Genomic DNA, 14,722 nt, shown 5'->3' with positions numbered 1-14,722 from the left:
CTTACATGAAAGAACCAGCATGGCCACTTCTACAACTGCGGCAATACCAGGATTGCATTGGATATCAGCCCAGGCAGTATGGAACCATTTATTTGTATTTGTGTTAGACGACCAGTTCGAGGCGTCATTGTGACGGACATGCATCAATGGCTGCGATGTCAATGGTGTCAAGGTCACAGAGCATGGCCACAACTGTGATAGAGACAAGAATAGTGACGAGTCACATTTCATGCTTTGCCCTGCAGATGGTAGAAGTTGTGTCTACAGGCGTCGCGGGGAACGTTATTCACAAAACTGCATCCAGAAAATGGACATATTTGGTGGTGCTAGTGTCATGATGTAGACAGCCATCTCCTACACGTATATTAAAGTCTTAAAGAAATTTAAATACATATAAATATCTTCCAGAAAGTAGCAACAACCATTTCTTTCCTAAATTGCCAAAATGACTTTCTGTTGTTGAAAAAATTACTTCCCTTTCAAAGATAGCAGCCACAAAAAAATGCTAAATTGTGAGGTCTTGAACGTGAGGTGAGGTGAAATGAGGTTTAATGTAGGGCTGGGACAGGTTACTCGGGTCCTCAAGTCAGGTGGGTACTAAGTAGGACCCAGGTACCCGTGAATACACTACTCCGTAAATACACTACAGGTCATGAATATTCACACAAAAATTCAGACCATTCACACATTGCTTCTGACTTTTGAATAAAGATAAAGCTTCAATCAAATTCAGTTATGCATGACCAGATCATTTTATAGCAAACCTAAATACTTTTTGCCAGGGCTCGGGTCAAACAATTCCCTATCGTACACTTTGTACCAATCTCTTGATACCTACAACAGGTATCCGGGTAGGGTGAGGTAATAGGGGGTTTGGTGGGGTACATTTGGACCCGTCCCAGCCCTAGTATAATGTGTGTTCACGATTACTGCACTCACATAGCAACATGCATGCACATGTGTATGACAGATTGTAGTAGTCTGAGATACCACAGACTCGTTACAATGAGTCCTTGACTTATCCCCTTAATGCCTAGTGCCAGGCAGGGTAACATCAGTTGTCTTAGCAAGGGAATTATCTCATCCTGATTCAAATATACAGACATAGATCTATGTCATGATAAGTCATCACTATTATCCAGGAGACCGTCTTGTGATATTTCAAGGTCATCAGTAACCAGCGGAGTTGATAGTAGCTCAAGGTTGTCAGAGTTACCTCCCTCTAATGCTGTTTCGTCTGATTGACATGGAGAGGTTTCACGTCTATCTGTGTCTGTGTTGACGATCAGCTCACCAGGGTCGAGCAGGATACTTGTGTGAGATGTCAGTTTCTCAAGGATACGGATTATCTAAGGAACAAATTGTTCATAGTTAACTGTTTGGTACTATTGTTCTTGTTGAGTGTTGTTAGTTGTTTAAAGCCACACTCACAGGTATTCCAGCGATATTATGACAGTCTGAAAACAATCGAGTCCAGACCAGACAATATAGTGATAAACATCATGAGCATCGATCTACGCAATTGGGAGATGATGACATGCATCAACCAAGTCATTGAGACTTACCACCCGATCCTGTTAGTCGCTTTTTACGGCAAGTATGGGTTGCTGAAGACCTATTCTAACCTGGGATCTTCACAGGTCTATAGTAAAACATCGATAAATACCTCATACATAAGCAACACAATGTAAAGTATTTACTTACTCATTCTCTGATTACTAATTACTTTTTCCTTCGTATGTCTCAAATAGAAGACACAAGGATTTAAGGTTTTGGACCTAAAAGACCCACAAAATTAACTGGACAGTCATTCGATCATGCAACAACCTTGACCTACCTTCCTGGCCTTGGAGTGAGGTGGGCCAGTCCAATGCCCATGGACTGCCAGTAGACTTTGTTCACTAGTCGAGACCAAGTATTCAAGGTTAACCAAGTCAGATCGCAAGTAGGTCTCAAGAAGAAGCATACTTTTCTGGAACGGTAAGAACAGAACTCGTAAAACTTTGTTATCTCAGACTCAATTATCTTGCTACATCACTAAGATGATGCAAGCACAGATACAACAAGGGAAAACAAGGTGATCATTTCGAGACCACAAGTTGTAATACAAACAGTTGAGATAGCAATTTGTTTGGTACCTGTAGTGTTATTTTTGTTGAAATGATCTAGATATGAAGTAATCCCTGTACACCTATACATATCCGATTACCTAAACATTCCATGTATACATGTTGTTACTGTGTCTCCTCCTGCAATAGCAATGTGATGTAACTTTCCTATCCTGGCACAATCCTTATGTCAATAACATTGAATATCAGCACTCAGCCTCCATGGAAACACAGGTAACTCGACTAATACTGCACTGTCCCAAAGAATGTAGGTCAAATTCTATCACTTGGCTGAAACAGGTTTGTCTGAGTCGGACAGAACATTCATCGTGTTCAGTAATCAGTGGAATGTGGATATTCTCCATTTACTCTCTCCTTAATACCTATCATTCTTTTCTGTCAGCTTATTCTTAATATAGTAATATTCACAAGCTGGCGAGTTGTAGTATCTGGTAAAAATAGCCACAATCTTGTAGCATATATCGGAATGTAGTTTACAATTCATACCTAAAAAGTATTTCCAATCAAACTACAGCATGACACCTTCAGACAGACAATATGAACATGAGCAATGAGTTGTCAATAGGTTACAAATTTCCCGAGCTACATACTGTTGACAAGAATCTTCCAGGGTATACAAGGTGTTACACAGAAATACCGAATTGCCTTGAGATACGGTCCAGAAACAAGACTCAATCTTCAAAAGCAAATGACACACCAAAACATTCCTACTGTTTGTACGTTTCATGAAGATATATTAAATTCTGTCATAGCTCTGTTACATAAACACTTGAGGGTAGGTTGAACTTTCACCCCTAGACTGCTTGTCACAACTGTTGACAAGCAGGAAGCAGGAAAATTACGTTCAAACATCGGCAGGGATGTGTCAACAATCACTGGATCTGAAGTTTGAACAAACAACATATTGTGAGTGACAGAGAGCCCCTACCATGATGACAGGTTCCTGGTCAGATGTGAGTCTCTGGATGATTAAGTCAAGCACCTTCTCGGAGTTGAGCCTGGAACATCGTCTTTGGAACACTGCCAACTGGGACTGGGTCAGGAGAAGACAGCTTGGATCATCCACGATGGACGTCACAAGGTTCTCCTCTGTGCTCCAGTCGGCTAAGGTCACGGACTCAAGTCTAAAACAGAGGACAGTGTTTAAGAGAATCTGTTTATAAATAACAATTAACCAACATTTGGAGATAGTTTGGAATAACGAAACATAGAACAGTATTCCAGTTATATCAGCGTGTCAGCTTAATGTGGGAGTGAGGTAGTAATTTTTGCTTAACGCCACATCAGCAATCTTGCAGCTAGTTCCTGGTGGTAATGTGGGAGTCAAGCCAAAAGTGATGCAGGTTTTAGAGTGAGTGAGTGAGTTGGGTTTAACACCGCTTTTAACATTATTCCAGTTATATCACGGTGTGTCAGCTTAATGTGGGAGGAAAGCCCGAAGTGAAGCAGGTCTCACACATTTACCACTTCGGTGAAACCCACGAGCACGGGTATGGTGCTGACAAACCTAGAAACATAATTGGGGTGAACCGGGATTCAAACCCACAATCATAGGTGTCTGGCGTGCCCAAGGGACGCAACTCTGCACAGCGAATCGACGACTGGGCCACCCTTGCCCCCTTGCAGGTTTTAGAAGTTTGCTTTGGTGAAACCTACAAGTACAGATATGTTGCTGACAAACTTAGATACATCATCAGGGCGAACAGGTTCATGATCATAGGTTTCTGGCGTACACAAGGGATGCAACTCTGCACAGCAAATTGCAGCGGCCAAGATGACAGGTCCATGAGCCCCACCCTCTTGCTGTTTGAAATTAGAATGAATGGATGAATGCATCTTGTAGTTATCTATGTAACAGCCACACCATGGGTCATAGGGCAGTGTCAATCAAGGAGCCATGGTGTGAACAATCATCCAAGCTATTGATTCAACATATCTAGTGGTAATTCATCGTAGCATCTTCAAAATTGGCAGCTATTGTGACCATGTAGTTTGGCCAAGCATGAGGTATTGAGGACGTATTGTGTTATGTAATTCCTACAGTGTAATACAGATTGAGTCATGTCACCTGGTGCCAAAAGTCCTCACATAACAAGCAGCGTCAGTGACATGGGGCTGCTTGTGTGAGACATGGCCGACATGACCCTGGCTGATCCACAGACGTCCAGTAGTTCATTACAACACTAATCTTGTTGATCTTCTGTCATCACCTGTGCAGCAACTGGGGATTATCTGTGTGTCACCTGTGCATTACCTGTGCATTACTTAAGTGTCACCTGTGCATCACCTGTGTGTTGCAGGTGTGTCACCTGTGCATAAACTGTGTATCACCTGTGTGTCTCCTGTGTGTCACCTGTGCATCACTTGTGGATTACATGTGCATCACCTGTGTTATAGGTGTGCCACCTTTGAATCATCTGTGAATCACTTGTGTCACCTGTGCATGATCTGATTTACCTGTGAACCACCTGTGCTACCTGTGCATCACTAGTGTGTCACCTGTGTGTTTTTGGTGTGTTACCTGTGTGCCACCTGTCCCTCACCTGTGCATCACTTGTGTGTCACCTGTGCATTGCCTGTGTGTCACCAGTGCATCACCTGTGTGTCGCCTGTGCATCACCAGTGCATCACCTGTGTGTTGATTGTGCATCACCTGTGCATCACCAGTGCATCACCTGTGCATCACCTGTGCATCGCCTGTGCATCACCTGTGCATCACCTGTGTGTCACCTGTGTACGTCTCACCTGAGGATGACAATGTGCACAACTGACCTGTCAGCTAGGTCCGAGCTGCCTCCACTGTCAGAGTGTTTCTTGTGAGAGCCCCGGGATGGTGTGGGTGGGTCGTCATCCCAACCCCCTCCAGCTTTCCCTGGGATATGCTTTGGGGGCGCTGGAGAGATATATTAGTAGTCTTATCTTTCTCTTTTGTTCACACATAATCATGATAGTAATCACATGAACTTAAATTTTGAGTTTGGTTTAATGTTGCCTTGAACAGTATTTCAGTTATGTCATATCATGTAAACTTGTAGGAGGAAAGTCCAAAGTCATACAGGTCTTACACCCTGAGTACCTTGATGAAATCCACGAGCACAGGTATGATCCTGACAAAGCTAGAAACATAATCAGGGGATTCTGGGATTCAAAGCAACAATAACACTGGTAGGTTTCAGGCATACTGGTAGGTTTAAGGGAAGCAACTCTACACAATCTCCATGGTCTCATGAAAGACCATCCTACCACCCTACTAACTACCAGCCACTGATGGATGGATCAGGGTATTGTGGTATTTCAATGAATCAGTCACCACTTTCTAATAAATACTGGGATTTCTGTAGAATTCCTTCAATCGGAGTACTACATTCGCCGTAATAGGCGCTCTGGACACTTAGAAAATTGACAAATTGGGGTGCTTAGTGATACTATAAACTGTGAATTAACTTTGTTGTCAGAGATCAAGTTATTGAGAGGAAAATAAGTACAAATTGTTACTAGGCAAATAGAATTAAGGCTACACTGCTGTTTCTTTTAAAAAAATCTGTAATATACAGTTACACAAGAAAATACAGATTGTCAGGGGTTTTTTTCACTTTAAGTACTGGTAATTATAAAAGGGTGGGGTGAAATGGGGTTTAACGTCGCGTCCAAGATTATTGCACTTATATCGCTACGTGCATGTACGTGTGTGTGTTTGTGTGGCTGCTTGTACTAGTCCGGACTGATGCCGATTTATAGTGCTAGCTCACTGAGATACCATGCCGCAGTTTAACATGAATACCCCACTCAGACACAGTATACTGACTCCGAGCCGACCAGTACTTGTTTTAGCCCCTTAATGCTGAGCGCCAGACAGGGTAACAACAAGTACCATCTTTTAACGTCTTTTGGTATGACGTGGCTGGGGATCGAACCCCGGACCTTCCGCTCTCCGGGCAGACGCTCTACCACTAGAACACGGAGGCGGTCGTATTATAAAGATTACTTTCAGATTGGTCTAGATTATGGTCAGGGAGTGCTGATAGAGTAGGGTGTTTAATACGGCAACCAATGTAACTACAGTACTTTAAGTAAAAAGACAATGAACTTACTTTTCTTAACAGGTGATATGATGGGTAGAGGTACTGTCACATCGGTTGTGATTGGATCCGGGCTGATGATGACTGGAGGCTGGTACTGCCCACTGCTTCCATCCAGGTTGGCAAGCACCACCCTCTGTCGGTCCGATTCCGTCTCCGCCATCTTCTCAGCTATCCTGCTGATGCCATCCATGATTGTGTCTCCCAGGGATTCTAGGCAGAGTTACCCATCATTCTTTGGGACACTGATATGGATGGTTTTGTGTATTGTGTAAAACTACAGTCTTTTTGTTTGTTTGTTGTTTAAGGCCGCACTCAGCTATATGACGGCAGTCTGTAATCCAGCGATTGACATTATGAGCATCAATCCACACAATTGGGATACGCTGACATGCTTCAACCAAGTCAGCAAGCCTGACCACCCGATCCTGTTAGTCACCTCTTACGACAAGCATAGTTGCCTTATATGGCCAGCATGGGTTGTTGAAGACCTACCGGGGTATTCTAAACCGGATATTCACGGGACGTACCTGACAGTAAAATTGTACATCCATGAATTGCATTACAAAAGTATTGTGAGTCAACCACAGCCTTTAATAACCTTGCCTCACATAAAACTAATGAGAAGTATACTCCCCAGGGAGCTGAGAATGCCAATTTGAAGAAAATACTTGGTTTTTGTTTAATGCTGCACTCAGCAATATACCAGCTATATGACAGCAGCCTGTAAAAAATCAGTCCAGAACAGACAAACTAGTGACCGATATTATGAGCAAAGATCCATGATGTCCATGTGTAATGACGAACTCTGAAGCAAGTCATCGAGCCTGACCACCCGATCCCGTTAGTCGTCTAATATAAGCTTAGCTTGCTGGGGACCTATACCTGGTATCCCTGTGAGGACAGTGACTACTTGCCTTTAATATCAAATATACAGATACATCGACCTTTGCCAATGTTTGTTATATCTCCGACAATACTTCTCTGAATCTATTGGATAGTACACTAGAAGATAGGTAAACAGCACATGCATTAATGAATTTAGTCCTTGATTTCTTTATCTTAAAGATGTTAAAAAGTGTTGCTTTATTTTGTTTTTCTCCACCTGTCTTCACCTATTTTTCAGAATTAAATCTTTAACTATTTCATCAAATTAGTCTGATAACCAAAACTGTCAAATCTTTCAATCAAAAACAAATATGTTAAGAAACGAATAACATGCATATGATTTTCAAGAAAGCACTAACTTTCCCAATCATTAACCACTAATTAATGTCTCCAGTGCCATAAAATACTTAAGTCATAATAGTTTGACAGGACCAAACAAATACTTCACCAAACAAAAGCTGACACACCCTGGCCATGCATGATATATGTATATAACATAGGTATGAGATAAACCACAGAGAACAATGAAGAATAAAGTGTGGTTTATTTCACGATAAAACATTGTTCTATCATGACGTCTTTACTGGAGATTCGAACATGGGCTCACAACTTGATGGCGTCGTATATTGTACGTTATTTTTGAGAGGGGAGTGTCTAGTGAGTTGTTCCCGATAGATGTAGCTATTGCAAGATGAATGTGATGGCTGAACAATCACATCAAAAAGCGAGAGAGATATGACCACTGTCATTGGGGGGAAAGGGTACAGGTAATCGTAATAAGGATTGTGAGAATATGCGGGAAATACTTACCTGTGCATAATATGAACTCGACATTGCCGAGGTCAGATTCCATTGTGGCAGTCATCATTATTAAAATATGGGTAAATATTTTTTCAAGCTTTTACATTTCATCATCATCCTTTAAGAGGCTGTACATAATGTTGATATCTCATATAAGAAATAAACGACTCGTGGTTGTTGTTTATCATGGTTTATTCTCCCTGCAGTGTTTTAGTGTACCATAAACAACTCCCACTCTTCGTTTATTTCTGAAATATGACGAAGACAAAAGTTGTAGAACCACAATGATAGAAGAAATGAAGAGGCCCATAGTCTAATCCATACCTGCTGCGTCCCTCAATTTCCATGAAGTAGCTTTGAAAATGATTACATAATACACATCACTTTAATCACTGGAAATAAATTATTTATTATCTACAATATTCAGTTTGTTACTTGTGAATAAACTCTATTTGTTAAAATCAACGTAGGTGAAGACATTTTAAAAATTAGATGCCGTGTAACTTTAACCTTCTCAGTCACTGAACACCCATTTCTCAGTCACTGAACACCCATTTCTCAGTCACTGAACACACATTTCTCAGTCACTGAACACACATTTCTCAGTCACTGAACACACATTTCTCAGCCATTGTTCATAAGTCATATGTATTCTAAGTATCCTGCAAAGTAAACCAGAATTTTGACTTCTTAGAATAAAAGAAAACAATTATCTTAATCTTACTTGGTTGATTCTGTGGGGAGTTCCCAAATCCTTCCATTTTGCCCGAATTTGAAGAAGGGCCAAGTCCCACTGCAACAGAAGAATGAGACATTATCAAGTTTGGTGAAACCTACGAGCACGGGGATGGTGCTGACAAACCTAGAAGCACAATCGGGGCAAACAGGATTCGTAGCCATGACCCTGTTTCTTGCATGCCCAAGGGGCGCAACTCTGCACAGCAGACTGCGGAGCCTTGGACAACTGGGCGACCCATGCCCCTCTTAATGAGAATATGCTTGAATAAAGACATCATAATTCCGAGAGTTTACGTCATATCGTCATCACACCAACCCCAGTGAATAATTTCCATCTATCATTATTTGAAATTAAAGTGACCAAAGAGGATGTACAGGCTCCAATTCTGTCCCTTTACTGATGCTCGTTATTGGTGAATTTTATCAAACTAAATGCATTATGCAACTAAATATTTTGAACATAAACATATCTAAAATTTTCATATTTACACTGACATAACATTTATAGCTTATACCTTAAGAAGCATAAAAAAAATCTTACTCATAGCCTTAGGGGATGGTCTTGCTGGAGTTGTCTCCCCTTTTCTTGAGTTGCTTGATTCCTCAACCTCAAACAAAACTTCACAAAGTTCCTATGGGGGGAAAATGTACAGACATGTAACCATGGTAACTGCTACGAGCTGAAAAAACATCTGGTTCAAAAATACAAAATCAAAAACTTCTATCATAATGATTTTTGTAGACCAATTATTTGACTGGACCAGCAGGTTTGTTTATATTTACAAGTCATATACGGGGATGTGAATGGCTTTTTTCGAAAAAACACTCAAAGTCATCTATGGTTCTGGGGTACTATATGAGTTATGCATATAAACTATGGTTACAATGAAGCCAAAGGGATCACTAATTTTAGTTTTTTATAACCGTAGTTCGTTATAAACATATATACAGCAAATGGGACGAAAAAAATATTAATTATATACGTCAATTCATTATAAGCGTGTTCGTTATAAAAGTAGTTTACTGTATTTTAATGGCAAGTATTCCAAAAGTAACCCTTGATATACGGGCAACAAAAGTCATGAAAAATTCCCATCCCTGTATATGAATCCAATATCATAATTCGGTTTGGATCACAGGGCAGAATATATCCCTAATGTTCAAGCCAACTAAATAGCAAAATGGGGATCAAGTGGCCACAATGGCTGCCACGTATGAACAGAGAGCAGCTGGATCATCAAACACCAGGCTTATTGTATCATTGTACCCAGTGGATTGCATGGATGCTGACCAGAAATACAGACCCCAAGCAAACCTGATTCACTCACTCACTCACTCACTGGGAAGAGGTGGAGTACCAACCTGAGCTACTTTCCTGACCATGATGTAGGGTATGTTGCCATGCAGTGGGTCGGGCGGTCCGCCATACTCTGAAACACGATCACACTAGCAAACTGACAACAGTTAGAGACGGGCCTAACCTTCATAATGAGTTTGGGGGATTGAAATTCTTTTCCATTATCCTTGGATTAAACATGGTAATATACCAATCTCACTATTGATTTATTATGTCACAAATATCCAACACTACAGCCCTAAGACTGAATTTTTCACTAGTTGGTACATTAAATGTTATACAGAAGGTCAAAAGAGTGAAAATATGCAAAGAAAATGTAATATATATAATGTATACTACAGGGCATACCACATATGTACTGAATGTTACATTCTACAATCACACATGGGTCACATTCTGTGAGCAATGCTTAGAGACACGATCTTTGAAAATCATTCATGCAAAGTGTCAGCTATATATGGCATCAAAAATGTATTTTTCTTAGCTCAAACTCACGTCAGTTTAGGTGAGCTAAAACAAGTCATTTTATCATCCTCATCAACAATTATCTGCTTGTTACTGGTGTAGTCAGGTACCCCCTGGTGTAGTCAGGTCCCCCCTGGTGTAGTCAGGTCCCCCCTGGTGTAGTCAGGTCCCCCCTGGTGTAGTCAGGTCCCCCCCTGGTGTAGTCAGGTCCCCCCTGGTGTAGTCAGGTAACCCCTGGTGTAGTCAGGTCCCCCCTGGTGTAGTCAGGTCCCCCCCTGGTGTAGTCAGGTCCCCCCTGGTGTAGTTAGGTACCCCCTGGTGTAGTCAGTTCCCCCCTGGTGTAGTCAGGTCCCCCCTGGTGTAGTCAGGTAACCCCTGGTGTAGTCAGGTCCCCCCCTGGTGTAGTCAGGTCCCCCCCTGGTGTAGTCAGGTCCCCCCTGGTGTAGTCAGGTAACCCCTGGTGTAGTCAGGTAACCCATGGTGTAGTCAGGTCCCCCCTGGTGTAGTCAGGTAACCCCTGGTGTAGTCAGGTAACCCCTGGTGTAGTCAGGTCCCCCCTGGTGTAGTCAGGTCCCCCCTGGTGTAGTCAGGTCCCCCCTGGTACTCACTTGTTGCTGCCCTCACCCCTCGGGCTGTCCTCATCAGACCCGCCTTAAAGTTGGGGTGGCCGTTGTCCACCGTGTACCGCATCACCCTCAGCACCTACAAGAGATTAGTAACCTTCAGCTTGTTTGTTTGTTTGTTTGTTTGTTGTTTTATGCCACACTCAGCAACAGTCCAGCTATATTCCTGGCGGTCTGTAAATAATCGAGTCTGGATCAGACAATCCAGTGACTGACATCATGAGCATTGATCTACACAATTGGGATACAATGACATGCATCAACCAAGTCAGCAGGCCTGTCCACCTGACCCCATTAGTCGCCTCTTACAACAAGCATAGCTGCCTTTTAAAACCAGAATGTGTTGGTGAAGACCTGTTTCATCCCGGATCTTCATTTCATTATTCAAAACTGTGACTAAACAAATTGACTAAGCTGTCACTTGTCAATTCAAATCTAATATTTTCAGACCAATGCAAAGAGGCAACCTTCTGCAGTTGTGGATTATTACTAAGCACAGCACAGTGTACTGAAGATTACCTTCAGTTTCACATGGTAGGAGTTCTTCTCCAGACGGTCCACCAGGTACTCCAGCAGACTCTCGCAGTAGCCGATAGACTCGTGGCTGATCCCTGACATAAACAACAAACATTGTACAACCCTAGTCCATCTCGAACATGTCTTTGCTTGGAGAATCATGTGAGACACTGACACGGACTGATTACTAATATCAAGAAAGATTCTCACATGAAACTGTGTATCATCTTCTTCAATGAATAGTGTGCTTGGCTTTCACTACAATCTCTGTTCTACAACTTAGTTTTTCTGTCTGCCCTGTTTTACAACATATTGTTTTTATGGAAAGTCATTTAACTTCTTCATACTGTCCATTTATGTTACCTGGTTAAATGTTCCAATATGCTAAGACATGAAATCACCAACATGATCACCACCTTTTTTCAAATGTTCAGAAATATAAACAATCAGGTTCTACTGTCTCATGATAATTCCACAAACTTTCAAAGCTCTTGGTGAAACTTCACAGGAGTATATAATCCTTTTCACCATGTGACAATACAAAACATAGAAAGCCATTTGAACTACAGTAAACTACGTTTATAACGCACACGCTTATAACAAACTGACGGATATAACGAACTTACTTTTTTGTCCCGATTATTTGCTGTAGTTATGCTGTATATATGCTTATAACGAACAACGGTTATAACGAACTAAAATTAGTGGTTCTGTTGAGTTTGTTATAACCGTAGTTTACTGTACATTAGATCTTTTACTGTTATACAATCCTCTCTGAGTGAAGATCTGAGACACTCCTAGTTCATGTCGGGTGAACTCCCTAATCAGCTAATCAGCGTCAAGGCTTCTATATTCTCGCTAAGATTGAGTATAACAACTAGACAAGCATGAAAATGAATATAATCAGGGAGCTCTGAGAGCAAAAAATAAAGGTGTGCTATTATACATTCTGTCATTTCTGAGCGCTGTGGCATCTACACCCAATAGGGAGGGGAAATTTGGGCTCTGTGGTGGTCTTCTGTTTCTAATATTAAAATGTCAAAATCGAGGTGGTTAAGAAATTATGCCAAATTATTTTAGAAATCTGACACCTGATAAGCAAAAGAACACTCACATCCTTCGTTTAGGCTTGACGTTTAAAGTCTGAACACGGTTCACCTGACGTGACCTTCTATGAAAGTGCCCTTCGATTTTCACATTGGATTTAAGGATCTGCTGTTATGGTATTGATTTTTTTCCATAATATTCTAACATTAACATTGACTACAAAAAGTTAAATCCTGCACACCACTGATCTCATTGTACAGGTATCCCGGTATCGGCTTGTCATCATCGGAGGTGGCCTTCAGCAGGGTGCTGATCTGAAATGCACAAAAAAGGTTTTATTCCAAATAGATGATATTTACAAGCTAGTGTTATCTACGTGAAAAAGCCCAAACTCTTATATGTCCCTTTCAACTCCGATTAAGATGCTATTTTAAACTGGTGTTTCACAACAGTACTGTGTCGGTGCGAATATTTAACTTCTATAGAATTTTACATCTGATAAATTATGTGTGCTGTGACAGCTGTAGACAGCTGCATGTCTATTTCTGTCAGCTGTCATTGAGACAAAAGTCATAGTGGAAACTGATTTACGAACAGTCTTACTCTCAAATAAATTGTTCTGTTGAATACAAAAATAATATACCAGAGCACTTGTATGTAAAACAACTTCATTTCCATTTATTCAAACCTTATTCACAAAAGATATTCGTTGAGAAACCATGTTCACTGATTCTGGGCTGTTCATTGCAGGTACTCTTCTTTTGCGTTTGGAGATAGTAAAGTGGGACAGGTGTAAAATCCGGACAAAACAATTTCGAAACCGGATAAAACCCAACAATATGTGGCGCGTATATCTCAATATTATCTAACGCTGCTACAACCACTTTATCAAATGTCGTTAGAAATAACAATAGAAAGGGAAAATAGAGAAGATGGTTTGCAGTTTTCACTATTTTCTTGGGTACGACAGAATTGTGTGAAATATTAGTATTATCTCTTGAGTGGTTGCGTTCGAGTTCATCTAGGACTTGTTCATAGCTTCCGCTTGTTCGAGTACCGTGGCTAGAGATTCAATGCAAGTCTGAGAATTCCCGCTGCGGCGTCAGAAATACAGCCGCCGTGTTTGTGTGATATGATCATTCATAATACCCAGAAACTAGGCTTATATACCTGTCTTGTCTTTTATACATGACATTAACTGTGAAGCGTTTGGTTATTCGGGTATTTTATCAGGGGTTTGTCTTTGATTAGGTATCCACACAAGTTTTAGAGGGTATTCAAAAAATATTCACCCACCGGTTTCTTCATATTTGCATGGGTATTAAACTTAAAACCTGTTTTGTAACAATCCCTGAATGTAAATAACCTAAAACTATGTGAATATTAGTATACCCGTCTGCGTTTGCTTGCGTCTCCCCCTCCACGAAGCCATTTTTTTTGTTAATTTGTTTATTTGTTTAATCACCAATCAGCGACAACCGACATGTACACTGACTAGATACGGTTTGCTTTTAATTGACAGTATGTTTGTCGCAGAAGCTGTTCCGAATGAAACTGTCGGTAAGTGAATTTGGCGACCGGCTGATACACAATCATTTTATCTAACAGTTGTAATATACTCAGTCGTTTTATCTAATAGTTGTAATATACGCATTAATTATATTTCAATAGCGTTTATATATATTTTTGTTGCGTATTTGATATGCTAGGATTTGATTTGTCTGCATATTTCAGTTTATTTTAGCCGTGTTTTACGCAAATACGCAGCTTATCTCGAGCTCTGTCAGTATAGTAGAGATTGTCCGAATTTCCCGCGGAGTTCTCAATGTTGTGATCAAGTGGCATGTACATCAAACAGTAAACTATATGCGCGTATGTGCAACCATCAGAAGAATTGGGGCGCGACAAGTTATAGGCGTTTGACCTGTGTTATTATCAGCCCGTTATTAGCCTGGTTTGTACGTCTGACGTTGTCCGAAATACCATAATGCGTTACCGTAACATGATCTCGCGGTGACGTGCACGAGCCCCTATGACGTCTTGGGTTAAAGTAGCGGGGTGTAAATATCAAACCCTGCT

The 14,722-nt window shown here is 41.1% G+C and overlaps 1 protein-coding gene across 1 annotated transcript; it reads right to left on the bottom strand.

Moving 5' to 3' along the window:
• Positions 1-328: 328 nt before the first annotated feature.
• On the bottom strand, positions 329-14,488 carry LOC139469327 (AP-4 complex accessory subunit Tepsin-like). Its single transcript, XM_071251467.1, has 13 exons — positions 14,399-14,488; positions 12,885-12,957; positions 11,600-11,691; positions 11,066-11,159; positions 9,998-10,065; positions 9,177-9,267; positions 8,622-8,690; positions 8,222-8,251; positions 6,221-6,421; positions 4,902-5,022; positions 3,058-3,253; positions 1,838-1,972; positions 329-1,349 (listed from the first exon to the last, which is right to left on the bottom strand). The coding sequence occupies exons 1-13, from the start codon at positions 14,486-14,488 to the stop codon at positions 1,116-1,118; spliced, it is 1,494 nt and encodes a 497-aa protein (XP_071107568.1). The 3' UTR covers positions 329-1,115.
• Between the last annotated feature and the right edge of the window lie 234 nt (positions 14,489-14,722).

The sequence above is a fragment of the Haliotis cracherodii genome, unplaced genomic scaffold (assembly GCF_022045235.1).
Source record: "Haliotis cracherodii isolate W230 unplaced genomic scaffold, xgHalCrac1.p SCAF_2, whole genome shotgun sequence".
NCBI classification, from domain to species: Eukaryota; Metazoa; Mollusca; class Gastropoda; order Lepetellida; family Haliotidae; genus Haliotis; species Haliotis cracherodii.
Note: the sequence above shows the minus strand (reverse complement) of the source record. Positions and strands in the feature narration are given on the sequence as shown.

Coding starts and splice junctions, on each gene's coding strand:
- LOC139469327 (XM_071251467.1), bottom strand. CDS start 14,488: ATGCCACTTGATCACAACATTGAGAACTCCGCGGGAAATTCGGACAAT. Junction 10,066..11,065: donor AGGGGTGAGGGCAGCAACAA/GTGAGTACCAGG, acceptor ATCGTGTTTCAG/AGTATGGCGGACCGCCCGAC. Junction 1,350..1,837: donor CTCACTCCAAGGCCAGGAAG/GTAGGTCAAGGT, acceptor TTTGTTCCTTAG/ATAATCCGTATCCTTGAGAA.